The sequence below is a fragment of the Talpa europaea genome, assembly GCF_964194135.1.
Source record: "Talpa europaea genome assembly, chromosome: 1".
Lineage (NCBI taxonomy): Eukaryota > Metazoa > Chordata > Mammalia > Eulipotyphla > Talpidae > Talpa > Talpa europaea.
The window spans coordinates 46237173-46264928 of NC_140073.1; the positions used below are offsets into that span (position 1 = coordinate 46237173).

The 27756-nt window shown below is 40.5% G+C and overlaps 2 protein-coding genes across 2 annotated transcripts in view; one reads left to right on the forward strand and one right to left on the reverse strand.

The window, feature by feature from the left end:
• Positions 1–205: 205 nt before the first annotated feature.
• On the reverse strand, positions 206–460 carry COA4 (cytochrome c oxidase assembly factor 4 homolog; the record flags this gene model as incomplete). The annotated part of the gene is made up of 1 exon (XM_084247114.1): positions 206–460. One exon carries the CDS (start codon positions 458–460, stop codon positions 206–208), a length of 255 nt encoding a protein of 84 aa, XP_084103240.1.
• Positions 461–3614: 3154 nt separating this feature from the next.
• Positions 3615–27756, forward strand: part of PAAF1 (proteasomal ATPase associated factor 1) — a gene marked incomplete at both ends in the record, with an annotated part of 30179 nt that continues 6037 nt past the window's right edge. Inside the window, 9 exons of the mRNA XM_084235771.1 lie at positions 3615–3661; positions 5145–5185; positions 9212–9315; positions 17470–17559; positions 20210–20308; positions 20961–21111; positions 22429–22623; positions 23643–23734; positions 26172–26287. Coding sequence (XP_084091897.1) covers positions 3615–3661; positions 5145–5185; positions 9212–9315; positions 17470–17559; positions 20210–20308; positions 20961–21111; positions 22429–22623; positions 23643–23734; positions 26172–26287 — 935 coding nt within the window. The remainder of the gene's footprint in view (positions 3662–5144; positions 5186–9211; positions 9316–17469; positions 17560–20209; positions 20309–20960; positions 21112–22428; positions 22624–23642; positions 23735–26171; positions 26288–27756) is intronic.

Below are 27756 nucleotides of genomic sequence, written 5' to 3' on the forward strand. Positions count from 1 at the left end.
ATGAAGATGTGTGAGATCTCACCATGAAAACACGACAGTTCTTTATGGTAGTCATGTCTAAATCCATGGCAGCCTGGCTTGCCAAGACTGTCCTCAAGTTTTATATGCTGGTTCCTAGTTCCACAGCTTAGGACTTGTTCTTCCTATGATCTCTCTGGTGCTTGTGTTTGTAGGGCTGTTCTCTGGGGCTAGGAGGTTTGGGGTCTCAGTGCTGGGCATTGGTTTGCCCTTTCCTCCTTTGCAGATCCTCCCGCCGCCTTGCTTGCTGCTCACTCATGCAGTCCTTGAAGGCTTGCACCTGTGGTTGGCACTGTCGCCAGTCCTGGTGCTGAGCCATGCACTCCTGCACTGCATAGTGGGAAGCAGCACAGCCAGAGCGGGAGATCAGCTGATCTAGGGGGTCCTCTTCCTCACCTCCCTTCTTTTCCTGTCGGGTCCAGGTATGGCCTTGAGTTGACATCTTGGGGAAAATCTAGAACATTGATGGAGAAAAGGTTAGAACAGGGATATGATGAAACATGAAGTTCCTCTTTTATAAATGACAGTCTTATAGCTTATTATGTGTCTCCACTAGGAGCATGTAAGCTATTTGAGGACAGATACTGGGCTTATTCACCTTGGTGCCCCAACATTAGGCCTGGCAGAGAGCAAAATGATTTGAAGTGAACAGAATAAGATAAAATATGTGGAAATGCTTAGCACAGCACTAAATAAGCCAATTCTGCTAATGGAATTTGAGTTAGATGAAATGTCACTTTTCTGGAGAAGCTATCTCTGATTTACCCAAGAGAATCTCTCTTTTCTCCTACTGGTCTTACTCTGTAACTAGACAAGAGGGTTTGTCATAAGGAACAGAGAGAGTTTGATGTGGCTGTAGCAGAGAAAGTACCGGGCTAGGGCAAAAGATGAATCTGTGTGCTAAGTCAAAGTACTTAATGTAATATATTAAACTATTTCCAAGATCATTTGTTTCGGTACCCAGTTGAAGGTAGTCTAGAAGGAACTCATGAAAAATTTGAGAGAAATGAACTCAGCCTTTGTGCAAATTTTATCATGACAGGGAATAAGGAGCTGGGCTCCTTAATGTCTTTTCTATGTGTCTAATTCATTCTACAAATGCTCATTAAAGAACTTACCACATATCGTGTACTATGCTAAAGTTGAGGAAAGAGGAGTGACCAAGACATACACAGCATCTACCTTCACAGCATTTATAATTTAGACAAGTAAACAGGCAGTTTATTATATAATCTGTATAGGTATCTAAAGTTGGAAACATAAGGGTCTCTCTGGGGGTGCAGGGGTTAAAGACACAGCACCTTATCAAGCTGTCGCCAGCCACTGCAGCACAACTTCCATTCCCAGAGTCAGATCCCGGGCCCAGCCCGCCAGGGAGCTAACCCACATGGCACAGGGGACCTCTCCTGACTTGCTGGCTGCTCCCCTCAGCAGGGTATTTCCGTGGATAGGCCTGTTCTGTTCCCTACTCTGTTGCTTGTGAATCCTCTCACCCCTCACATCCAGTCTGCATTCCAATTCTTGTATGCATAAATAATAAATCTTAAAAAAAAAAAAAAGTTGGGAACATAATAAAGGGGTAACTAATCTAGAGAAGGGCCAGAACAGGCAGGGAAAGTTTCCTGGAGGAAGTGATTCCAAGACTTGAAGAATGCGTAGGAGTTCACCACAGATGAGGAGGAAGAATATTCCTGGTCAATGAAGAGCTGGGTGGGGGAATCCTGACAGAAATTGACAAAATTAAAATTGAAAGTTCTGGAGTCTACAGGACAAGTGAAATTGGTGAGAAAGTATCTGATCTTAGCAAAGACTTGTTAGACATGTTAACTTTAGAGGGCAGTGGGGATCTAAGCACTTCACAGTACAAATTTCATTTACTTTGGGGGCAGTATAACCGAAAGGAGGAAGGGGGAAAGGGGTTTTGAAAAATAGACTTGGATTGGAAATAAAGCTTTGTCTTCGACTCATTGGGTGATTTTAGGCAAATCACTTCATCATCTCTCACGAAATGTGGAGATAATATCTACCTCACAGGGTAAGACAAAATGAGATAATGCATGTAAAGAGCCTCGCATGTCCAAAGAGTTAAGTGTTGCTGTTATAGGACAGCCCCAATATTGAACGGGTTGCCTGGCTGTGGGTCCTCACCCATGCGCTTAAAAGGGACTTATTAATACTCCACTACAGGCACACACAAAAGGTTAATAAAAGATTTATTTACAAGGGAAAAAGGAAATAAGGAAAATGTACAACTCAGGGAGAAAATAGGGAAATAAAGTCTTTAATGCGTCCTACCCGATCCGCCGACCTGGAAACCCAAAGTCATTCTCAGAGCTGGCCGGATGCTGCTAGCTGGCGGAGAGCCAAAATGAGGGACCCCTCCAAAGCCCACGTGTCTGTGTCTGGCTTTATACCAACCTGGCTGCTTAACCCCACCCTCAGGTCCCAGCCACCTTCCCTTTGGTGGTGATGGGATTTGGAGTTCCCAGTGTCTTTGGCTTTGGCCTGGGGTGGGGGTGGAGTCCACAAAGCCTGTATGGAATTAGCTTTAGGAATCCTTTCCCCCTAACATTATCTCCTGTCATGGTAAGTCTCCTCACCCTAAATACCCTGGAAGCTCTTTAAAGGCACAGGGGACACCTCTTGGAGCAAATACTGTGGACACGTTAGGGGGAAAGGATGTTTTGAGCTAATTCCATACAGGCTTTGTGGACCCCACCCCCACTCCAGACCAAAGTCATTTAAAACTTTGTCTCCCATTTTTCTCCCTGAGCTGTACATTTCCTCATTTGTCCTTTTCTTGTAAATAAACCTTTTATTAACCTTTCTTGTGTGCCTGCAGTAGAGCATTGATAAGTCCTTTTAAGCACGCGGGTGAAGACCCACAGTCAGGCGGACCCCGTTTTGTATTGGGGCTGCCCTGTAACAGACAGAAAAATGTCTTGAATACTAACCAAAACATACAGGTTCAAACAGTAAGGTTAACCATGCAATCTTTTTTGTTTCTTCCTCAATAATAAATGTAAGGATTCATTACAAAATTAACATATGCATTAATATAACGAATTAAACCTGCGTGGGCCACCACAGGGCTCAGTAACTGCCACCCTACTCTCTCTCCACCACATCCTGGCCTCAGTTTCTCCTCTGGAGTAAAAAGAGAGCTGGGTAAGCTGGATGGCGGCAGCTGAGCAGCGGAGGCTGGCCTGAACTAGGAAGAATTGGAAGGGATGGAAAAACAGAAACCCAGATGGCTAAGTCATCAAGATTCTTCTTCTATCTTAAGAACAGGGCCCAGGCGTGCGTGGGCTGCGGGGTCCATCGCCACGGTGCTCGCTACACCTCACCGCGCAAGGACGCGGCGTGCGGAGCTCACCGAACAGAAGAGGACCCGAACGCGGGGAGCTGCAAGCAGCTGAAGTTCTCCTGCTCCTCCAGCCGGGAACCAGACACTTGCGGGGGGCGCGGAAGCGGAAGCGGAAGCGGAAGCAAGGAACCCACCGCGCATTTTCATTGGTGGCCGCTCTATAGATCCCGCCCTCCGTGTCGGCACGCAGCTTCTCAGCACAACCTACTTCCTGTGGAGGCGGGGCAAGATGGCGGCGCCTTTGAGGATTCAGAGCGACTGGGCACAAGCTCTCAGGTGAAACCAATCCCAGAACTGGGACGGAGGAGGCGGGTAGCGGATATTACCTTTGCGCTAAGGAGAGCCTTGCCCAGGCCAGGCTAGTCATCAGGGTCTCGTCATCGATTGTCGAGGGAGCACGGGTCTGGAAAAGAAGTCTCAAACTCACGTGGACATTGTTTTTCTTCCCAGAGGAGCTATCCTGAAGGTCTAGGGAGCGCCTATCCGTTGTGTGATCTTAGCGTCAGAACTAGGATCAATAAGTTGGAGAAAAGAAAACTAGGAGATAAGGTTCTACTCTTGACTGAGCAGTCACAGTCACTTAGTAAATATTATTTAGTTGTTAGCTGTTTGCAAAAGTCCCAGTACTCACCATCACCACATTGTTTTTGAGTGTGTAATGAAATCTTAGGTCCTTCTTGACCCTTACTGCTATATTATTGTCATATTGGACAGTTCTATTCAAGAAACGGTACCATATTCAGGCTCTCAGATACATGGAATTAAAATGTGTACTCTAAAGTTAAGAGGCGGTTCCTACCCTCAAGAGGCTGTCAGCTTAATTGGAAATACACAGCAAACCATTTATTCATTTGACATATATTCATACACTGTGCAAATTATTACTGTGGACACCAGGTTGAGCACAGCAGTGCTATTGTAACAGGGTGGACCCTGTAATACTATGCATGGCAACTGTTATTAATAAGGGTTTTTCAAATTAAAATAATGGTGAAGATGAATAAAACAACCTCCTGCATTTAAGAAACTTACACCTTCATAGGAAGGCTAAAATAAAACACACATTGCTTAGTATAACGCAGAATGTATGATAAATAATAAAGGAAGAACTCTAACATTTATTGAGGCCCACTTGGTGCCTGTGAAATAACGCAGAATCCGAATCAGAGAAAGTAACTTGCCCAAGATCATCCAGCTAATAAATGATAGATCTTTCTCTACAAGTTTTTTTAAAAGATGGATTTGGATATTTGCTGACATAAACTCTAAAACGTAAGAAAGTCAGTGTGAGGTGGTAGAATAGTCACAATTTCTGCTCCATAGGTGACTGGACAAGTCACTTCTCTCTGAGCTTGCTTGTCTTTAACAGGGATAATAAAAGATCTCGTTAAATTGTGAGAATTAATGATGTTATATGCAAAGTGCCTAATACAGGGCCTGTCTTACAATAATTCCAATAAATACCTAAATTTAAAATCTTAATTTTTCAGAGTTGTGCAGCAATAAATGAGTAAGTGAAGTTCCCTACTGGCAAAATATTTGAACACTCATAGGTATTTAACAAATACCTATGCATTAAACACTTAATCTACAAATATTTCTTCATTAAAGTTTGTCAAAATAATGTATGCCTGCGTGCCATATTACACTGGATCATATCTATGGCCAATCTGGAAATTTTATGATCTTCTCCCCTGGCCCCAGTGGCATCCTTTTCAGCACTGAATGACTCTAATTAGGCTTTTGTGTCTCTTTATAGGAAGGATGAAGGGGAGGCCTGGCTGAGCTGTCATCCCCCAGGTAATGTCCATAAATCTATATGTCTTCCTACAAGAGAAGGAGGATTTACTACCCCTAGAAGAGCGATTCCTACATTTTCTGGTTCAGACTACTGGCAGATGCTAAACATCTTCGTATGTTCTCCTGTGCTGAGGTCACCTGATTCCTTCATTCCAAGGGAAGGCCTTCAACTTGGTTTTCTAGTTGGAAACCACAGATGCATTCATGGAGATCTTGCTGATGTATCTTAATCAGTCCCTTAGCCACATATTGTATTTTAAGCAGTTCTGTAATATCAGTTGTAGCCTCTCTGATAATTTCTTTATCTATAACTTCAACCCGATTTCTCTACATTCAAGCAGAGATTGAACAGTTGTTTGCTAGGCATTTCTACTTGAAACACTCACTGATACCTTGATTTTTATCAAATCCAAAACCAAACTGAGCACTTCTGTTGCCAGATTCTCTGTCTTGATTTTCTCATTTTAAAAGTTACTATCATTCTGAGTATCACTGTCCCTAGTCACTTCACTCTTCCATATCCAAATGATAGCTCCCAAACCCTATCATTTTTCCTTTGTTCTTCTTTTTTTTTTTTAAAGATTTATTTATTTATACAAGCACTGGGTACAGTCAGAGACACGGGATTGTGAGAGAATTCACCAGAGCCAGAGTGGAGAGTAGAACAGAGTGACGAAGTACACTGCTGAGAGGAGCAGCGGGCAGCAGGAGAGCTCTGCACGCCATGTGGGACCCTCACTGGGCGGCCGGGGATCGAACCGGTGCTGTAGAGGCCGCCGGTAGCTTTGCAACCCAGCGCTCAACCGCTGTGCCACTGGGGAGGCCCTATCATTTTTCCTTTGAATGGTACTTTGTGTTATTCCCATCCATTTGTTTGTAGTTATCAGGTACTATTTTTTTTTAAAAATCAAATTTTCTTCTAAATTTGTGAGAAAGTTTTGCTTTACTATTTTTCATTTCATGTATTTGGTTTATTAGTATCTTTTGATGTATTAATATTAGTATGTTCTATTTTTATGAATTTTTAAAAAAAGATTTATTTAAGCATACAAGAGCTGGGGTACAGGCCAGAGGTGTGGGGGGGTGAGAGGATTCACCAGAGACAGAACAGAACAGGCAGATCGACCAAAGTACACTGCAGCGGAGCCGTGGGGTGAGTCAGGAGAGGTCTGCTGCGCCATGTGGGTTGCTCCCTGGCCACCCGGGAATCGAACTCGTGCTGCAGTTGCCAGGCATAGCTTCATAGGTTTCGTCTCAACCCCTGCGCCACCTGAGAGGCCCAGTTTTTTTTATTTTTAAAGACAAGAACTTATTGGAGAGCAATTAAAATACAGCCTTGTCGGTAGAGGAGAGAAGGATTAATGGAAAAACCATCATCTTAAAGAAGAGGAGAGAAAAGGTGATTGAATTAAGTCTAAAAGACTAAGATGAAAGAAGGTAAGGAAAAATACAGCTGTAGATAAATTATTGTAGATATGGACATGGAAATTTGAGAGTGTCTTATAACTTCAGTTTTCTCCATGATGTTGGAGTCAATTCTTAAGGAAGAATTTTTTTTTTAAGTTTTATTAAAATAAAATATGTGTTATTCGTCCTCCCTGGTGGCGCAAGGGGTTAAAACGCAACCTATGAGGCTGTCCACAGCCACTACAGCACGAGTTTGATCCCCAGCCGGACGGGGAGAAACTCACATGGGGCAGCAGACCTCTCCTGACTCTCCTGCTGCTCCCCTCAGCAGAGTATTTCAGTCTGCCGTTCTGTTCCCCACTCTGTCTGTGGTGAATCCTCTCACCCCCTGCACCTCTGGCCTGTACCCCAGTTCTTGTATGTATAAATAAATCTTTTTAAAAAATTAAAAATTCAAGTGTACACAATTCAGTAGATTTTAATATATTTAGAGTTGTGCACCTGTCCGCACTATCTAATTCCAGAACATTTTCATCACCCCTTGGTAGTCACTTGCCATTTCCCTCCCCTTTTATTTTTTTCTCACCCCTCTTCCCTCCTTTTAGCCCCCAGCAACCACCAATCAACTTCTGTCTGTATGAATTTGCCTGTTCTTTTAATTTCATATAAATGGACTCATTCATGATCTTTGGAGTCTGTCTTACTTCTTTCATTTTACATAATATTCTCATGCTTCATCCATTTTATACCAATTACCAGTACTTCATTCCCTTTTGTCTCCAAGTAATAATCTTTTATGTGGATACATCACCTTTTTTTTTTTTTTTTATCCAGTCAATAATTGATGGACATTTGTGTTGTTTCCACTTTTTGGCTGTTATGAAGGAAGAAGGTTTCAGTGACAGAGTAGATATATCATGAGAGTTGTCCGCTATGGGAGACAGAGGAGCAAATGACTGTATAACTGTACTGTTTGGAAACATGAATTGTAGTGGTGCCAATATGCATATTTATGTCCCTTTCTATAGCAGCCCTTATTAGCCTGTATATAGGAACATAGAGAGTGTTTGGATTAATCCTAGTTCTATCATATAAACCAAAAAAAAAAAAAATTGAAATTGTTTCAGGGATTACAGTGTAGAGAGGTCATTTTGAGTTTTTTTTTTTAATGTTAGTATTTTTTTAAATTAATTAATTTATTTATACAAGCACTGGGTACAGTCAGAAGTGCGGGAAGGTGAGAGAATTCACCAGAGCCAGAGCGGGGAGCAGAGCAGGCAGAAGGACCGAAGTACACTGCTGAGGGGAGCAGCAGGCGGCAGGAGAGGTCTGCGCGCCATGTGGGACCCTCCTCCAGTGGTCCGGGAGCAGCCGGGGATCGAACAGGTGCTGCAGAGGCTGCGGGCAGCCTTGCAACCCAGCGCTCAACCACTGCGCCACCGGGGAGGCCCCTACTTCCTTGTTTAAAGCTTCTTTGCTACATCTTCTGTCATTCAAACTTCTGCCCCACCCTGTGAATTCCCATACTAATATCCTTCAACTACTTTTTCTTTCTTTTTTTTTAAATAAGATTTTATTTATTTATGCATACAAGAACTGGGGTATAGGCCAGAGGTGCGGGGGGCGAGAGGATTCACTAGAGACAGAGTGGGGAACAGAATAGGCAGACTGACTGAGACTGACTGAAATGCACTGCTGAGGGGAGCAGCAGTCCAGACAGGAATGGTCTGCTGTGCCATGTGGGTAGCTCCCTGGTCGGCCAGGGATGGAACTCATGCTGCAGAGGCTGGATCGTTGATAGTGCTGACACTTAACCCCTTGCACCACCAGGGAGGCCCTGAGTTGTAATTATTAAGGGAATTTCCCTTAAGTTCTACTTAGCTGGTTCTTACCTTTTCACAGTCCTATTCAACCCCATCCTCTCTAGGAACTTCCTAGAGAATCCATGATGACTCCTGCTTCACGCTTATTCCTAGAATTTGTTTTGTGTAGTAGTTATTAATGAATAATTTGTAGCACCTTGCTAGTTTCTGAATTCAAGGACTTCACAGTCTAGAGAGGAGGTCAGAAATGTAGTATGTTATGGGTTGTTACAGAAGTGTATATATAAGGTACAGAAGAACAGAACATTTTAAACTACTGTCCCTCTATGTATGTAGATAGTATCTTTTTTAGCCCATAATACTACAAAAGCAGTGTTCTGTTTAACCAAATTTTCCAGATTATGTAACCTTCCGTCTTTGCTGTTTATTTGTATGTACTGTGGATAAATACATATATACATGTTGATATTCATCTTTTCATCCTGGAAGAATTTCATCTCACAGACATTAAAACTGAGGTTAAGATCACTCTCATAGCTTTCACTATAGTATCCAAGTACTGTATTATATTCCTAAATCTTTGTTCTTGGCTTTTAGCTTTTGAGTAGATTTCCTCCCAAATTAGTTTCACTTAGGCTAGTGCTTTTTCCATTTCATCTCACATTTAATATAAACACTTGCTTCTCTTACATGAGTCAATTTTCTGCCATCTCTACAGATCCCTGAATTGGATCTTTAAGAAGAAAAATGTTGAATTTTTATTATTTTTGAGACGTACTTCTTTTGTGCTATATAGGGAAACCAACTTTGTATGGCAGCCTAACTTGTCAAGGAATTGGTCTAGATGGCATCCCAGAGGTTATAGCTTCGGAAGGATTCATTGTGAATGAAATAAACAAGGTAGGTTTTTAATGGCACCTTGTCCAAAACTATGGTAGTACCTATATCTGCTATAAATATTTATGTATTATCTGTCTGTCAGTGTCATCTTCCTTTCATTTGTATAATAGTCATAGTTCTTACTGTCATTGGATGTCAAGAGTTTTCTTATTCTTTTTTAGTTACAGATACTTTTAGATGCAGTCAAACTTTTCCCCTTATACCACTGTCCAGTAGATATGAGCCACATATATAATTTAAAAATTTCTGATAGTTACCTAAAACAGGTAAGAATAAACAGATAAATCTAATTTAATAATGTATTTTATTTAATCCAATATGTCTAAAATATTTTTTCAACCTACAATTAATATTAAATAATTGTTAGAGACATTTTATACCCATTTACTGAATTTGCAGCTATTCACTGTTATGTGCTGAATGATTTACAACTTAAGTTTTAGAGATCCTGTGTATCACTACAGTACGTCTCAATTCAGTCTTTAATTTTTTATTAGAAATACTTGATATATATTTAGGTTCTATAAGATTTATAATAGAGAATATAGATTCATATACCCAAGTCCCAAGTAGTTCCAAGCATACTTAAAAAATGTTTCCCATGGGCCTCCCTGGTGGCGCAGCGTTTGAGTGCTGGGTTGCGAAGCTGCCCGCAGCCTCTGCAGCGCCGGTTCGATCCCCGGCTGCTCCCCGGCCACCGGAGGAGGGTCCCGCGTGGCGCGCAGACCTCTCCTGCCGCCCGCTGCTCCCCTCAGCAGTGTACTTCAGTCCTTCTGCCTGCTCTGCTCCCCGCTCTGGCTCTAGTGAATTCTCTCACCCTCCTGCGCTTCTGACTGTACCCAGTGCTTGTATAAATAAATAAACAAATAAATCTTAAAAAAAAAAAGTTTCCCATAATTAAATCAAATATCAGCTTTTATTGGTTATATTTTAATTTTTTGAATCAAGTGTCACTTTTTAAAATAAACTTTAAGTTAAATAAAACAAACATTTAGTTCCTCATTTACCTTTGTCATACTTCCAGGACTCTGTAGCCTAATGTGGCTAGCACCTAGCGTACTGGACAGCAGAGCTTTGTTATGTGTCTGGCTAGGCCTTGGTGAACACCTACATTAGTAGTACTTAGTAGTTTTTCTCATTAGTGTTTGAGATGAATAAATGGCCAAACTAAATGTCGCAGAACCCATGATCTGGCTTCTTTTCTCATTCTTTTTTTCTTCTTCATTTTACTGATAAGAATAGAGAATACTTTATTTTTTGTTACTTTTTTTCCATTTTAACCTCCCCCCCCCTTATCCTTTGATACATTTTCCTAGCTCAGATCTCTCTCTTTCTCCCTTTCTCTCCATATGTGTGTGTTGTGTGTGTGTGTGTGTGTGTATCTCTGTCTGTCTGTACAGGCACAGGCACTCACATAAGTTGGGATTTTTATGTTTGTTTTTAAGGAAACTTGGTCATATTCTGTCCACATTGCTCTGCATCTCTTTCACCATCAGGCTATCATGGTTCTCTGAAAGTCAGTGGATGCGGTGCTCACACTAATACTTCTTTTTTTAAAAAACATTGCGAATAAAAATAGAACCCGTTCACAAATTTGGGGTAAATTCTTCATACCTTTCTCCTTTTTGCCTACATCCCTGTTCTGTTCTTACTAATTTCATCTTTTTTTTTTTTTAAAAAAAGGTTTATTTTTATTTCTTTATGCATACAAGAACGGGCTCTAGGCCAGAGGTATGGGGGGTGGGGTGGAAAGTAGGGGGCTGAGAGGGTTCACCAGAGACAGAGTGGGGAGCAGAACAGGTGGATTTCCTGAAATACACTGTTGAGGGGAGCAGCAGGTGAGACAGGACAGTCTACTGTGCCATGTGGGTTGGCTCCCTGGCTGGGGATTGAAATCAAGTTGACGTGGCTGGTGATAGCTTGATAGCACTGAGACTTTAACCCTTGAACCACCATGGAGGCCCCTAATTTTCATCTCTTGAAAAGAAGTGTGCCTATCTGCTGTGGGGGTGTGTGTGTATTTGTGCATGTGACACATGTATGTATGTGGGGATGTCTTTTTAATCAGGTTAAATTAGCACATTTAAATTCATACTTCCCATTCTGTGTATCTGGGAGGTCTTAGAATCCTCTTGAGGGTGGGAGCTATCGATTGTTCATCTAATATGTGCTCAGTGACTGTTTAGTGAATGTTGGTAGTTGAGTTAGCCTGTGTGTGCCCCACATCCCTTGTGTTGCATTATAAGTAGTACAGAAAAGTGGAATGGGTACATTGTACTCATGCAGGCCTGGGTTGTTATTTTTTTCTTCCCATCTCCCACTGTGGTTGGTTTTTATTGTTTTTTTACCTTTTGAAACCCTTCACCCATTTCTTCTACCTCCCACCTCAACCTTTGGCAACCACCAATCTATTCTGCTTATCTATAAGCTTTGTGTATTTTTAGATTCCACTTATAAAAGAAATCATACAGTATTTTGTTTTTCTCTGTCTGACTTATTTTACTTAGCTTTATGCCCTTGAAGTCCATCCATGTTGTCACAGATGCCCACTTCTCATTCCTTTTTATAACTGAGTAATCAATCCATATATATCCACAATTTCTTTAGCCATCAATCCCCAACTTAGGTTGTTTCCATATCTTGGCTATTATAAATAATACTGCATTGAGCTTGGTGATGTATATGTATTTTCAAGTTAGTTAGTGTTTTTTGTTTTCTTTTTTTTTAATTTTATTTATTTATGCATACAAGAACTGGGGTGTAGGCCAGAGGTATGGGGATGGGAAGGGGGTGAGGATTCATCAGAGACAGAGTAGGAAGCAGATCAGGCAGATCGACTGAAATACACTGCTGAGGGGGAGCATTGAGCTAAACAGTAGAGATCTACTGCGCCATGTGGGTCAGCTCCCTTGCCAGGGATCGAACTCATGCTGCAGTGGCTGGTGATAGCTTCATAATGCTGAGAAACCCCCCCCCCTTTTTTTAAAAAGATTTATGTATACATACAAGAACTGGGGTACAGGCCAGAGGTGTGGGGGGGTTAGAGGATTCACCAGAGACAGAGGGGAACAGAACAGGCAGACTGACTGAAATACACTGCTGAGGGGATCAGTGGGCAAGTCAGGAGAGGTCTGCTGCACCATGTAGGTAGCTCCCTAACCATGGATCGAACTCGTGCTGCAGTGGCTGCAGATAGCTTCATAGGTTGCATCTTAACCCCTTGTGCCACCAGGGAGGCCCAATGCTGAGAACCCCTTGTACCACCACTGAGGCCCCAGTGTTTTTTGTTTTCTTTGGATAAGTAACCAGAAGTGAAAGTGCTGGATCATATGGTAGTTCTATTTTTAATTCTTTGAAGAACCTCCATACTGTTTTCTGTAATGGCTATACAAATTTACAGTCCCACCAACAGAGCACCAGGATTCCGCTTTTCCACATCCTTGCCAACATTTGTTATTTTTTGTCTTTATGATAATAGCCATTCTAGTTGGTGTGAGGTGATTACTCATTGTGATTTTGATTTGCATTTCCCTAGTTAATGATGTTGAGCATCTTTTTCATGTACCTTTTGGCCATTTGTGTTTTTTTGGAAAATGTCTATTCGACCTGGTCATTTTTTTTATTTTTATTTCTAAAGATTTATTTATTTATGCATACAAGAGCTGGGGTACAGGCCAGAGATGTGGGGGTGGGGGCGGGTTGAGAGGATTCACCAGAGACAGAGTGGGGAGCAGAACAGGCAGACTGACTGAAATAAATTGCTGAGGGGAGCAGTGGGCCAGTTAGGAGAAGTCTGCTGTCGCCATGTGGGTTATCTCACCTGCTGGGGATTGAATTGGTGCTGCAGTGTTTGCCAATAGCTTGTAGTGGTGTGATTTAACCCCTCGCCACCAGGGAGGCCCCAGACCTATTCATTTTTAAATTGGATTTTTTGTTACTGTGTTGTATAATGTATATTTTCGATATGAAAACCTTTTCAGATATATGATTTACAAATTTTTTTTCCCACTCACTAGGTCACTTTGTTTCTGTGCAGAAACTTTTTAATGAAGTACCATTATTTTACATCCTTGTTATTTTTTTTTTACAGTGTAGCATTTCTTCCTTCAAGTGTGGTCACTGTATCTCTCCCACCATCAAGGCACCATATATTTATTTCTCCACTGTGTACATAAACTTTAATTTGATATAGTCCCTCTCACTTATTTTTGCTTTTGTTGCCTTTGCTTTTGGTGTTGGATTTACAAAAGTCATAGCCAAGACTCATGTGAGGAACAGTCTGTATTTTCTCCTAGGAGTTTTATGAATCTGTTACAGGACAGGGAGAGGGGCACCCCAAACCCTGCAAAACTGCCTATTCTAAATGGGTTCTGCCATCTGCCGGATCAACACAAAAACATATGAGACTTTAATGGGAAGGAACTTTAATAAAACTAAGAAATAATACAGGAAGGGCAAAGAATCTAGTTTCTAAATTAAGCACCCAAAGTTACCTGTCCCCTCATGGGTAAAAGTCCATTCATGTGGGATTGGCCCAGAGCAAGGCCCCAAAGCCTGCCCCAAGTCTAAAGCATCTTCCAGTGGGGACCCACAGAAAAGGGTCAGAAACAACCAGACAAGCCCGGAAGGAAAAGAGCAAAATCAAAATCAAGATAAAAGCTGCCATTGTCACCTCCCCACAGGTCTCACCCACATCTGTGTCACCCAGGCCACGACCAAAAGACAAGCGCAGTTTCTTCACGTGTCTCTAGGCTCCATGCGCCTCCTCCAGGTCTCCTTCTGGCTCCATCCTGCTTCCTCCCTCAGTCTCCTCTGCAGCTTCTCTTCCTGCTCAGCTCCACCCTCCATTTGGGTGGGGCAGGAAACCTGGAACCACCCCCTTTCCTGGGGACTACCCTGTTACAATTTCAAGTCTTATTTGCAAGTCTCTAATCCAGTTGGAGTTGATTTTTGTGTGTGGTATAAGATACTGATTCAGGGGGCCTCCCTGGTGTTGCAGGGGTTAAAATCTCAGTGCTATCAAGCGATCACCAGCTACTGCAGAATGAGTTCGATCCTGGACCAGGAGACATCCATATTATGTTGAATAAAATTGATAAGAATAGGCATCCTTGTCTTCTTCCTGATCCTAGAGAGAAAGCATTTAGCTTTTCATGTTTGAGTATTATGTCATATATGGCATATATAACCTTTATTTTGGGTTTGTCATATATGACCTTTATTATGTTGATGCATATTTCCTCTATGCTTTCTTTGTTGAGGCTTTTTAAGTAAATGAATTTTGTGAAATGCTTTTTTGACAAATTTCCTTAAGCCTCAGTTTCGTTCTGTGTCAAGCAGAGGTAATATTCTGCCTCACAGGCCAGTTAGTGGGGAATGGGTCTGCATATGAATCAAACTGTGAAATGTTACAAAAGTGAGTTATTGTTATTTATCATAACAATCCTGTGAGATTGACATTTTAAACTTGTATTTTACAGATAAGCAAATAGACTAGAGAGGTCAATTAACTCTAAAAATCAGGGCTAGTTAGACTGTGTACTCCACTTCTATTCAAGTATAACATCACCTTGCAAGCATACATTTTCCCCAGGTATTTCACCAGTATATCCATCCAGCCTGGGTGCTGACTTCCTTTCTTCCTTTGTTCTCAGACCCTGATATAATCCTTGTATCTTCCAACATCATTGCAAATTGCTGCTGTGTACCTGCTGGGTCAGACAGTAAATGCTTATGGTTGAGTATTCATTTGTTTCCTGACTGCAGTGAGTCACTTTGCTATTTGTTGTTGCTACCTTGTTCTGTTAAAGAGTAGATTTGTCATTATGCTTAAATTACTAACCCTGGAGGGTAAAATAAATTTCACATTAAATTTTATCTTAATGTGAAATTCTATACTTACCCCCCTGAATTTTGTCTGTTTTGATATCTTTTGCAGCTTTTCTTTAAACTGTTTTCATTAATAGTGGGATCCTCTGTTGCTGACATTGGGAGGTAGTTCAATATTTTTCTTCTTCCATACTATATTTATGGATTTAAAATTGATTTAGTAGGATTGACAAACAGGAGAAAACCACTGACTCTTGAAATCTTTCACAAAATTAGTCCCAAAGACATTAAGTTTTCTGAGAGCAAACCCAGTTCTTATAGAGGTATGAGCACTAAGCCCTCAGAGCTTCTTGTATCCTTCCTGATATGAATGTTTAGCCAGGAGAATTTAGCTGATGCTTTTGTTTTGGGTACAGGAGGCAGTTTGAAATCCAGGTCAACTTTCTTATATTTATATGGGCTTTGTCATGTGGTCAGAAGCAAACTCATTCATGAAAAACTACAGACAGTGAGGCATGGATGTGCTGGCTAAGAAAATACTGTTTGTACAGCTATTCTAATTGTCTTTTTGAAGGAGTAGAAGACCTGTAATAAGACTATATAGATTTTTTTTCAGGGATAAGATATTATTACAATAATGAACGCAATATTAAAAAAACCCTTTTTTTTTTTAATGAACTGTGAGGACCTGTTTTTTGTCCATAGAATAGCCTTATAAAAAGGGTCAGAAAATCTTGACTATTGAAGGCATTTTCATTGTTCAGTAGAATTTCCAGAAACATTGAAATATTGTTGCAGGCGAGATAACAGGTTAGGGGCTATTTGGTGAGTATAGCTCCTGTGTGTATAGGAGATATATGCATAGGTGGTGGTAGTTGCTATTGGGCCAGTTAGAATACTGTCATTGTGCAAGAATCCTTCAGGATTACCAAGCCTTTTATATCTCTGCACATGCTAACTTGAAACACTATCATACTTACTTTAAATGGTTACAAAGGCTACCTTTAGCCTACTATGTCCAAGTGTTATCTTGCTATAGTAGCTGAAAGACATGTTGTAGTGAATAGACAGAACACATGGGGAAACATAATACAGCAATGTGATGATGACCAGTCTATGAACACATACACTCAGTTTAGATTGTGGGAATGGGCACCTGAACAAGGCCTGTGCACTATGTGAGTATATCATAACGTACTTTTACTAGTTTTCTCTGGTAACTGTAGATGTCATGTCAATAACATTTTTTCCTGAAAGTTCTAGGGGCCTCCCCGGTGGCGCAGCGGTTGAGCGCTGGGTTGCGAAACTGCGCGCGGCCTCTGCGGCGCCGGTCCGATCCCCGGCTGCTCCCCGGCCACCAGAGGAGGGTCCCACATGGCGTGCAGACCTCTCCTGCCGCCCGCTGCTCCCCTCAGCAGTGTACTTCGGTCCTTCTGCCTGCTCTGCTCCCCGCTCTGGCTCTGGTGAATTCTCTCACCCTCCCGCGCTTCTGACTGTACCCAGTGCATGTATAAACAAAACAAACAAACAAACCAGCAAACAAATAAATAAAGCATGCCTCTATTAAAAAAAAAAAAAAAAAGTTCTATTAGGCAGCAAATTTACTTTTAGAGTAGTCTCTAGTTCTTAGGCAGAGGGGCTGGTGCTATTTCCTCACATCTCTTAGGGACTAATGTGTTGATCCTGTTCCTTGTCTGTTTTGCTGATTGAGAATATCAGTATTAGCTTTTCTTCTAGAAAGTAATGCTCTTTTTTTTTTTTTTTAAGATGTATTTATTTATGCACACAAGAACTGGGATGTAGGCCAGAAGTGCAGGGGTGTGTATGAGAGGATTCACCAGAGACAGAGTGGGGAGCAGAACAGGCAAATGTACTGAATTACACTGCTGAGGGAAGCAGCAGGCAAGACAGGAGAGATCTGCTGCTCCATGTGGGTTAGCTCCCTGGCTGGGAATCGACCTTGTGCTTCAGTGGCTGGCCATAGCTTCATAGTGCTGAGTCTTTAACCCGTAGGCCACAGGGAGGCCCCTCTTTTTTTTTTTTTTTTTAAGTTGTATCTTATTGTTGGTTTGTCTCCTATGGGACAAGTAAGTTTACTTTTACTTCAGCATAAAAAGAAAATGGCATCTCAGTGACACCAAATTACATTGCAGCCCTCTTACAGTAAAAGCACTGCTGTTCTGTAGGGAGTGATAGTTTTGTGGGCTGGAGGAGGAAGATTAGAAAAGGCTATTTTCAAAATGTGAATTTTCTGTTGTCCTAAAGAGGTTTTGACTCCCTTGGAATGGCTTTACTGATGGATTTCATCTTTTCCTCTCTGTTTAGAAAAGCATTCATATTTTATGTCCAAAGGAAAATGCATCTTCGAAGTTTTTGGCACCATACACTACTTTTTCCAGAATTCATACAAAGAGTGTAAGTATTTTGATAAAATTAGGAAAAAATTTAATGGTAGGTTGCTTTTTCCTTTTATCTGCGTATTTACTGCTATAAACACTGATAATTAATGTGTCTTTGATTTACTTTGGATTGTAAAACAGCTGATGAAGTGTGTATGTTTGGCAAAACTGGTACTTGGATTCACAGTGTATGTGTACAAATCCACTCACTGATAAACTTAAAGGAATTGTATAAAATTTCCTTGTGTATGCTTTAGCTGAGCTATCTACCTACTTTTGAACAATGATAATAGTAGATGGTGTTTGCATAGTATGCCACTGTCCATATGTCTGTTCCAAATACAGCATTTAGAGGAATAGTTTCAAAGGTGTTTATGATAAAGCCCTTTCAAGTACCATGAATTTTTAAGAAGTGGGAAATAGGTAGATAAACTGATTATAATAAAGCCTTCCACTTATTGTGTGGTACCTTTTAAAAAATAAAAAAAAAATGTAAATATTGATGGATTTCATCATAAAAGTATTTGTAAAATTAGTATATATTTTGTGATGTAATTTAAGTGAATTTTTTGATTAACTGACCTATTATTAGATCCTATCGAGTGATAGATGCTTTATTCTATTGCTTTTGTACCAATCTGACTTGACATGTTCTGCCAGTACTGGATATTAGAATTTTTTTAATTTGTTGCATCTTATTAATTGAGAGATGGTATTTTATTTTATTATGCATGAATTGATCCCCTTTTTTGTGTATTTGTTGGCCATTGTTTATGTCATTTGCCCTTTTTAGGTATGAATTGTTTTTATTCATAAGAACTCTTCTAACATTAAAGGTATTGACTCTTTGCTGTATACATAGTTTTTTCTAGCTAATTGTTTATATATTTAAGTTTGTTTTTTATATCCTTTGGCATATTTACTATTTCTTTGTAATAAAACCTGTTAATTTACTACTTTACGGTAATTGCCCTTGGAGTCTTCTTAGGATAGGCCATGATTTTATTTATATTCACTTATAATTACACAGCATAATAGGTAAGAGCAGACTAGAGACACAGACTTGTGGGATTTATCTTTGTGTCCCCAGCACCCAGAAAAGGGAAACTAGGAACAGAATTATTATGAGAATCAAATGATAGAATGTACCTGAAATGTTTTATAAATGATAAAGCATGATGTAAATGTTATTTGTTATAATATTTAAAATTGAAAGATTCACAATTAAGTTAACAGTCCTTTTATTCTGAGGACTCAAAATACTGAGGAAAGTGTCTTCTTTAGTTCCTGCCAAACCTACTCATTGTGGCTTAGCATAGAACAAAGCAAAAGAAGGTTGAATAATTAAAGCCAAAGTTCTTTCTTTTTTCCTTAATAATTTAGGTTATATGGGATTAATTGTGGATTGGAATATGTCTGGGATTATATATTTAAGTCCTACTTTCTGAAATATTTGTAAGTGGATTTTTATTTATTTATTTATACAAGAACCAGGGTACAGGCCAGATGCGCTGGGAGTGAGAGGATTCACCAGAGACAGAATGGGGAATAGAACAGGCAGACTGACGAAATATACTGCTGAGGGGAGCAGTGGGCGAATCAGGAGAGGTCTGGCGCAGCATGTGGGACCCTCACCGGCTGGCCGGGATCAAACTGGTGCTGCAGAGGCTGCGAACTGCTTCACAGCACTGCGCTTAACTGCCTATGCCACCAGGGGAGGCCCAACAAGTGGATGTTTTTTAATAAAATGGGTATATATGTATGTGTCTGAAAGATATGATATTTTGATCATGGGTTACACATGAAATAATTGTTAATGCTGGAACTGTGTAAGTGAATCTGAGAATTGTTATTAATTTATTTTTTTATTTTATATATTTTTTACATTTTTCATTTTTGCACAGTGTATACATTTTCATCTTGGTTATAGTCCCCATACAATTCCCAACACCCTTGTTTTGATCCTATTCCCTTCTACCCTCCCACCCCCCGTAGTGTGTCTCTGGTTTATAGTTACTTGTTGATTTTGATTTCCACTCAGCAATCAAAAAAGATAAACTCATGCCATTTGCAGCAACGTGGATGAAGCTGGAAAGGATCATGCTCAGTGAAATAAGCCAGAAAGAAAAAGAAAAATACTGGATGGTCTCACTCATAGCAGGAATTCAGAAAACCTAAATAAGGGACCAGGAAAAAGACTAATTATAATAAAGTAAAAATTGTTATTTATTTTGAAATACACACACATACAATTAGGATTTTACAGAGGGAATGTAAAGTAATCAATTGGAAGCATCTTTGCTTTTCCTTGAATCCTTTTGGTGCATCTTTTGTGTAAGTGATTTCCTAAGACTTGGTAGAGATATCTTAATTTTAAAATAAAAGAGCAAAAGATGGAAACGATAGGGAAAACTTTTAGCTGAAGCAGGAGATTATAGATTACAAGAAAGTTTTATTTGTTTGGTGACATAAAAGGTATTGGTTCTAGCCCTGTTGGGAGATTATTAATGATAACTCATCCTCCAAATGAAACATGTCCTTTGTTCTGAGAAGCACAGCTTAAAGAAGTCTTGGTGGAGGGTGAAATGAGGGAACTTTATAACATATCTCAGGAGAATACAAGCATTTCATTATTTGTAATACTGGTTGTTTTGTCTTTTAAACAGATTACATGCCTGGATATTTCCAGTGGAGGAGGCCTTGGTGTATCTTCTAGTACTGATGGAAGCATGAAGATCTGGCAGGCTTCCAATGGAGAACTCAGAGTAAAGTATTTGGATCTACTTTAGGGTCTTATACATAAAGGATGGCCTGAGAAACCTTGCACTTTATCATCAAAGGAGGATTGGCCCATTCTAAAAATACAGGCCCATTGTACTTGATCTTCCTTCCCCCATTTGTTCATCTGAGGTCCACCCTTGAGCTTGGTTATTTGCTAGAACAAATTGGAGGTGAACAGTGGGGGAGCTGTCTAAGTGAGTGGGCCCCCTGTGAAAAGATGGTATGAACTGCCTTTAGTGATTGGTTTCTAAAACACAGTAGCTAAGCGATTACAGTGAATATATGGCTAAGCCCTCCAACATGTATACAGAGGGTTTTAAGAAGAGGTGAGTGAAAGAGTCAAATCTCCTTCGCTTCTTAGACATAGAACTAGACATTGGGATGGCTGGGAGAGCCATAAAGTTTATATCCACATCTGTAGCCAAAGTCCAGGAGAGGGTGTTTAACACTCTTAGAACACTGCCTGGTAGACAAATGAGCTAAGGAGATCTTTTGGATCTCCTTACTTTTAATACCCAGCATGTAGGTGTAGCATGTAGATATCTCATATGTGGGACCAACAATATGGGGAGGTAAGATAACATCAAAGGATGGACAAGAGAACCAGCATGGAATTTTTTTTTTTTTTTTCCCCAGAGAGTATTGGAAGGACATGTGTTTGATGTGAATTGTTGCAGGTTTTTCCCATCAGGCCTTGTGGTTCTGAGTGGGGGAATGGATGCCCAGCTGAAGATCTGGTCAGCTGAAGATGCTAACTGCGTGGTGAACTTCAAGGGTCACAAAGGAGGTACAAAGGGTGATTTCTCCAAAATTCTTCTCTAATGATCCTCAGAGATGAATAACCAAAAAGATATGGAAGCTAGTTATCTACCAGAACATAAATAATTCATCTTAACTACTCATTTAGATGACCTACTATTTGCACAAGGACTGGATATTCCTTTGCTAATCTCTCTTGTTATTGCCATCTAAAGCTAACTAATTGCCTTACACAAATAGTTTTTTTCACAATTGCTAAGGTGACAAAAATCTACTCATACACTAGATAAAAAAGATAGAAAGTGGCGCAGGGATTAAAGACACAGCACTATCAGGTTATTGTCAGCCAGTGAGGCTGAATCTTTTCTTGAAGGCAAATGCTTTTACATGATGGTTTACATGTTGCTGACTTGAATCTGTTTGGTTAGATATCTAAAGCCTTTGTGGCATCTGGCTTAGCTACTGTTTTACAAAGATATTCTTGCTACTTTTAAAGCTTCTTTCTAAAGTAATTTCTCATAAGTTCCTTCTCCTATAGGACTCCTCTTTCCTTGTATTGTGATCTAAGAGTGTAGAGACCCAGACCAGATACCTCTATATTGCAAGTAATATTTTCTTAGAGAGAGGGTAATTATACTTTTATAAAAAAGAAAAACATTTTAGATGGCCACTCTTTGCTGAGTATTACTTGAAATTTGTGCACAGTTAATACCATTGACATCTTCCTAACCAGTGGCATTAAATACATTAACAGGGTCTCCCTGATGGTGCAAGGGGTTAAGATGCAGCACTATGAAGCTATCTGCAACCACTGCAGCACGAGTTCAATCCCCAGCCAGGGAGGTGGCCCACATGGCGCAGCAGACCTCTCCTGTCTTGCCCGCTGCTTCCCTCCGCAGTGTATTTCAGTCAGTCTGCCTGTTCTGCTCCCCACTCTCTGTCTCTGGTGAATCCTCTCACCCCCCCACCCCCACACCTCTGGCCTGTACATCAGTTCTTATATGCATAAATAAATAAAAATAAATCTTAAAAAAAGAATAAGATTTAAAGCCATTTCAAAAACTTGAAAATGACTGCTCTGGAACACTCCACTAAAAAATAAATCCATTGCTGCTTTTCCATAGCTGTCTCTCACAGTTAGTCTTAGAACTGTTGGGAAGTAGGGACTCTCTTCTACCGATTTCTTTTTTTTCTAGCTTGTGAACATACCCAGCCAATAGCACATATTTATAGTATGTGTCTGGGAAGGAATGGAGTAATTTATGCACTTCCATCTTCTCTGCCCTTGAAGTTCCTCTACTATGCACTCCATCTTAGGGTCTTTTTCCCCCCCGCTTCTTGCCAGGTATCCTGGATACAGCCATTGTTGATCGGGGGAGGAATGTAGTATCTGGTTCTCGAGATGGAACAGCACGACTTTGGGATTGTGGGCGCTCAGCCTGCCTGGGAGTGCTTGCAGACTGTGGCTCTTCCGTCAATGGAGTGGCTGTAGGTGCTGCTGACAACTCCATAAACCTCGGCTCACCCGAGCATGTGCCCAGTAAGTTGGTAACAATAGTGGACTTGTTTTCTTAGGCCCCTTCAGTGTTTGCCTTAGTTTCTCCTTTTCTTTCTTATCCTTTCCTGCTCTGTAGCTAGTATTTCTGTTTTCACCATTAAGATTAGTATTTATTTCATGCCTACTGTTTCTGTTGCTTTGGAATCTGCAAATTAAGTTTACATCAGCGTCACAGAAGTCACATTTTAGTAAATATAATATTTACTTAGTGGGGAGAAAACTTTTTTTTTTTTAATTTTTATTGAAGTCCTATTGGTTTACATCATTGTTAGTTTTGGGAAGTATGGGATTTCCCAGTATAATATAACTTAGTGAAGAGATTAATGCACATAAAACAGAGAATAGTAAAATTTGGGCTGAGATTGCATAGTGATTCTTAATGCAAATATAATTGTTTTTTGCAAGAAAATGGGGTTGTAGCTTATTATAGATGAGAAATAGGGTAGCGGGGTAAGGATAGTGATAGTTTGCATTGTACAGCTTGGAAGTGAAATTGAATGTTGGGGGAAAAGATAATGCTTCTAGGTCAGCGGTTGGAGAAAGAGTAGTGCTCTTGGGAAATAAATTGAATAGCTCTGGTGAGTCAGGAGGATAAAGGTCCTAATAAGGCAACTTGTATTCTTTTTCCACTTCTCCCTCTCCTTCCTAATCTCATTTTTCTCCTGTCAGCACCCTGGTCCAATCTGACATCATTGCATGCACTATTCTCCTGTAATCCATTCTCCTCAGAGCAGCCATTGTCGTCATTTAAAATCATAAATCAAATCATGTCAGTCTCCTACATAGTAAAAGTTATCATTTCTAATTGTGCAGTTCTGTGAATTTTGACAAATGTATAGTCATATAAACAATACCATTGTCAAGATATAAAACACAATAGATGTTTTTTGTAAGTGAATTATTAACAGATTATAGTCAGTCAATCACCATCAGTGTCTGCTTTCTGGTACTGCTAGCAGATTAGCCTCACCTGTTATTAACAAAGTTCTTCTGTCCTGCAGGTGAACGGGAGGTTGGAACAGAGTCAAAAATGCTGCTGTTGGCCCGGGAAGATAAGACGCTTCAGTGCTTAGGACTACAGAGTAGACAGCCAGTAAGTGATTGCGTTAAGTGGTTCCTTTGAACTTTGGGGTTAACCTGAGTCACTCTGATTCTTTGAAAATTGTTTTTGAAACATTTCTACTTGCTCTCAGTGTTCACCATTTTAGGACGTTGCATAAATGAAGGTAGTACAGTGTAATGGTTTGGATTGAGAGTGAGGGCAACATTTAAAACCCAGCTCTTCCACTTAATGGCTGTGACATTGGAAAAGTTATTTAACATCTTTGAGCCACAGTTTCCTTGTCACTAAACTGGTCATAGTGGGACCTACCTTGTAGGATTATGTGAGAGGATTAAATCCTTTACTGCTTTATGACCTTTGTTAAGTTACTTTTCCTCTAGGCCTTACTGTGCTATATGTAAATTGATGAGGTTGTATAGATTCCTTTCTACCTCTAAAGTAACAAAGAAATTCTGAGTAAAGGACACTCACACTCAGGGCTCTCAATTCATGAACTAGAACATCTTTTGTAGAAGAATTAGTTGAATTTTCTTCCTTCATCCTTCATAGCAGACTATGCTCTTAATTAAACTCTGACTTTCTTGGATTAGATTTTTAAATTTCTTTCAGGCTCCTGTCATCATCATCCAGACAACTTTCATGATTTGATTTGCCCACAGGCTTTGTATTTTCATTTCATCTTGTTACTTCCTTATGTTGGTGATGTCTCCATTTTCAAAATTTGTTCCAGGAACATCACTATTTTTTATAATATTGTGTATGCTTTCTATGTCTCCATACTAACTTTTACTTCCAAAAGGAAATCAGGAGTTTTTGTTTTATTTCCTTTTTTTTAATATCCAAAAGGGCAGGTTTATTATATTAAAAAAGGAAAGGAGAAGAAGATGCTTTCACAGACACAAATGGGCAGGAAAGCAGCCTCTAAAAGGGACAAGTTTCTTAAAAGATGCGCATACATAGACACAGGTGGGCAGTCTAGAACTGCTGCTGCTGCTGCTTTGCAAAGGGAAAAGGTTGGTGAAAAGAAACATCTGCATAGTCACGGATGGGCAGGAGAGCTGCCTTTGGAAGGTTTACGCAAGAGATACCTGCATAGACACAGGTGGGCAGTCTAGGGAGGAAAGCTGTTTGTTTTTCTTTCCTTTTTGGGAACATTTGAGAGAGAGCTGATCAGTTTGAGCTACAGCACTAAATAAAAATCTGATAATTTCTTTTTTTGGGTACCTGGGGAGAATTGTAGTTCTTTAAATTGTAGTACTGTAGGGTAAGTAAAGTATCAGGCTTTTCTGCCCTCCCACCATCAGGATTGATGATGGATCCCTGCAGTCCTGAATGCATGTCTGATGGCCGGCATCCGGAGTAGGGTGTGGGCATAAATAAGTGGGAACACCTGGGCTGAGAGACTGGGCTTATAAGGGTGGCATCACGGGAATGTAAGCAGAGAGCAAAACAGCAGAGTGAGAGAGGCCAGAACAAGCTAGAGAGCCCAGAAAGAGTGAAGACTCCCTGGGGGCTAGGAGGCCTGCCAGCCTCCCCCCCCCCCCCCCCCGCCCACCCCCACCTGCTGTGTACCCAGTAAAATCCCAATAAAAGTCTGTGAAAGTCACTGAAGGCTCCAGCACTCCTTCACCCGTTTGCTCGGATCATAGAGATCCTGCTCTGGCCCTTCCGCCGCTACAAGTACTTTATTTAACCTTACTTTATTTAAGCTTGTATCTTTTCCTACAAAGTACCTACCTTCAAAAGGTTAGCAGAAGTGTTATGAAGCAAAACTTAAGTGTGTGAATTGCAAATGTTTCTCAAGTGAAGGGTTGTAATGAAAAATGGGACAATCAACAGTCATTTTTCTTTTTTTAAAGATTGATTTATTTATGCAAGAACTGGGGTACAGGCCAGATCCACGGGAGGGTGAGAGGATTCACCAGAGACAGAGAGGGGAACAGAACAGGCAGACTGACAAATACATTGCTGAGGGGGGCAGCAGGCGAGAGAGGAGGGGTCTGCCGTGCCATGTGGGACCCTCACTGGCTGGCCAGGATGGAACCGGTGCTGCAGAGGCTGCGGACAGCTTCACAGCGTGGCGCTCAACCACTCGCGCCACCAGGGGAGGCCCAACAGTCATTGTTTGGGGAGTAATATTTTGAAAACTGTTATCTCAGAGTATGGTATTATGTAAACTTTGTATAAGTCCTCAGCTAGTCTCAGTTTCCTCAAGTGCTTCCTCCTCAGTTATTGTGAAGTTTTAGTTTTAATTGAAAGTCCTTAAAAGATAGATAGATAGATAGATAAATAAATAAATAAATAAATAAATAAATAAATAAATAAATAAATAAGAAAGTCCTTAAAAGAGGAAGAAAGAAAATATCTGTAGAAATATTGCATAATTTCCTTTTTCTTGGTGTCTATTTATAATTTCTGGATACAAATGAATCTTTAAACAGCAGTTTTGGTTCCTGCTTGTTCCCAGGTGTTCCACTTTGTTGGCTCAGATGCCTTCAACTGCTGCACTTTTCTTTCTGGCTTTTTGCTATTGGCCGGGACACAGGATGGAAACATTTATCAGCTGGATGTGAGGAGTCCAAGGTGAGTCACCATTCAGTTGCTTGATGTAGGTCTTCTACAAAGTGGAAATTTTTGTAGGCTGTAACATTAATTTAGCCTAACATATAGATAACTGTTGATTGAATCAAGGGTGTACTTTTCCGTTTGTAAAGATTTTCCGGTGTGAATTCCTTTTTTTTTTTTTTTTATTTTTTTTTTTTTTTTTTTATAGAGGCATGCTTTATTTATTTGTTTGCTGGTTTGTTTGTTTGTTTTGTTTATACATGCACTGGGTACAGTCAGAAGCACGGGAGGGTGAGAGAATTCACCAGAGCCAGAGCGGGGAGCAGAGCAGGCAGAAGGACCAAAGTACACTGCTGAGGGGAGCAGCGGGCGGCAGGAGAGGTCTGCACGCCATGTGGGACCCTCCTCTGGTGGCCGGGGAGCAGCCGGGGATCGAACCGGCGCCGCAGAGGCCGCACGCAGTTTCGCAACCCAGCGCTCAACCGCTGCGCCACCGGGGAGGCCCGTGAATTCTTATTATTCCTAGAATCGTATTAAAGGTTATTCGATCTTTTTTTTTTTTTTTTATAAATTTTATTGTTATATTCCCCATACAATTGCAGCCCCCCATTCTGACCCCAATCCCTCCCCTCCCGCCCCCGCCCCCCTAAAAGTGTCTCTGGTTCATAGTTTTTTGTTGATTTTGATTTTCACTTTCTTATAGTTATTCATTTTCCTGGTCCCTTATTTAAGTTTTCTAGATTCCTGCTATGAGTGAGACCATCCGGTATTTTTCTTTTTCTTTTTGGCTTATTTCGCTGAGCATGATCCCTTCCAGCGCCATCCATGTTGCTGCAAATTGCATGTGTTTATCTTTTTTGAATGCTGAGTAATATTCCATGGTATATATGTACCACATCTTCTTGATCCAGTCATCTATTTTTGGGCATTTGGGTTGTTTCCAAAGCTTAGCTATTGTAAACAGTGCTGCTATAAACATAGGGGTGCAGGTGTTCTTTGGAATTGATGTTTCTGTGTCCTTTGGGTAAATACCTAGGAGTGGAATTGCTGGATCATATGGAAGCTCTATGTTTAGTAGGTCCAGAAATCTCCACACAGCTTTCCACAGTGGTTGGACCAGTTTGCACTCCCACCAACAGTGCAGAAGAGTTCCTTTTTCTCCACACCCTCGCCAACATTTGTTGTTGCTAGTTTTTTTAATATGTGCCATTCTCACTGGTGTAAGATGGTATCTCATGGTAGTTTTGATTTGCATTTCCCTGATGACAAGTGATGTTGAACATTTTTTCATATGCCTGTTGGCCATTTGCATTTCCTCTTCAGAGAAGTTTCTTTTAAGCTCTTCTGCCCATTTTTTGACTGGATTATTTTCTTTGTTGTTGTTGAGTCTCATCAGCTCTTTGCAGATTTTTGTGATCAGTTAAAGGTTATTCGATCTTTACTGTCATAAGTGCCCTGTTGTAATGATTGCTTTGGAAATTAAGCTT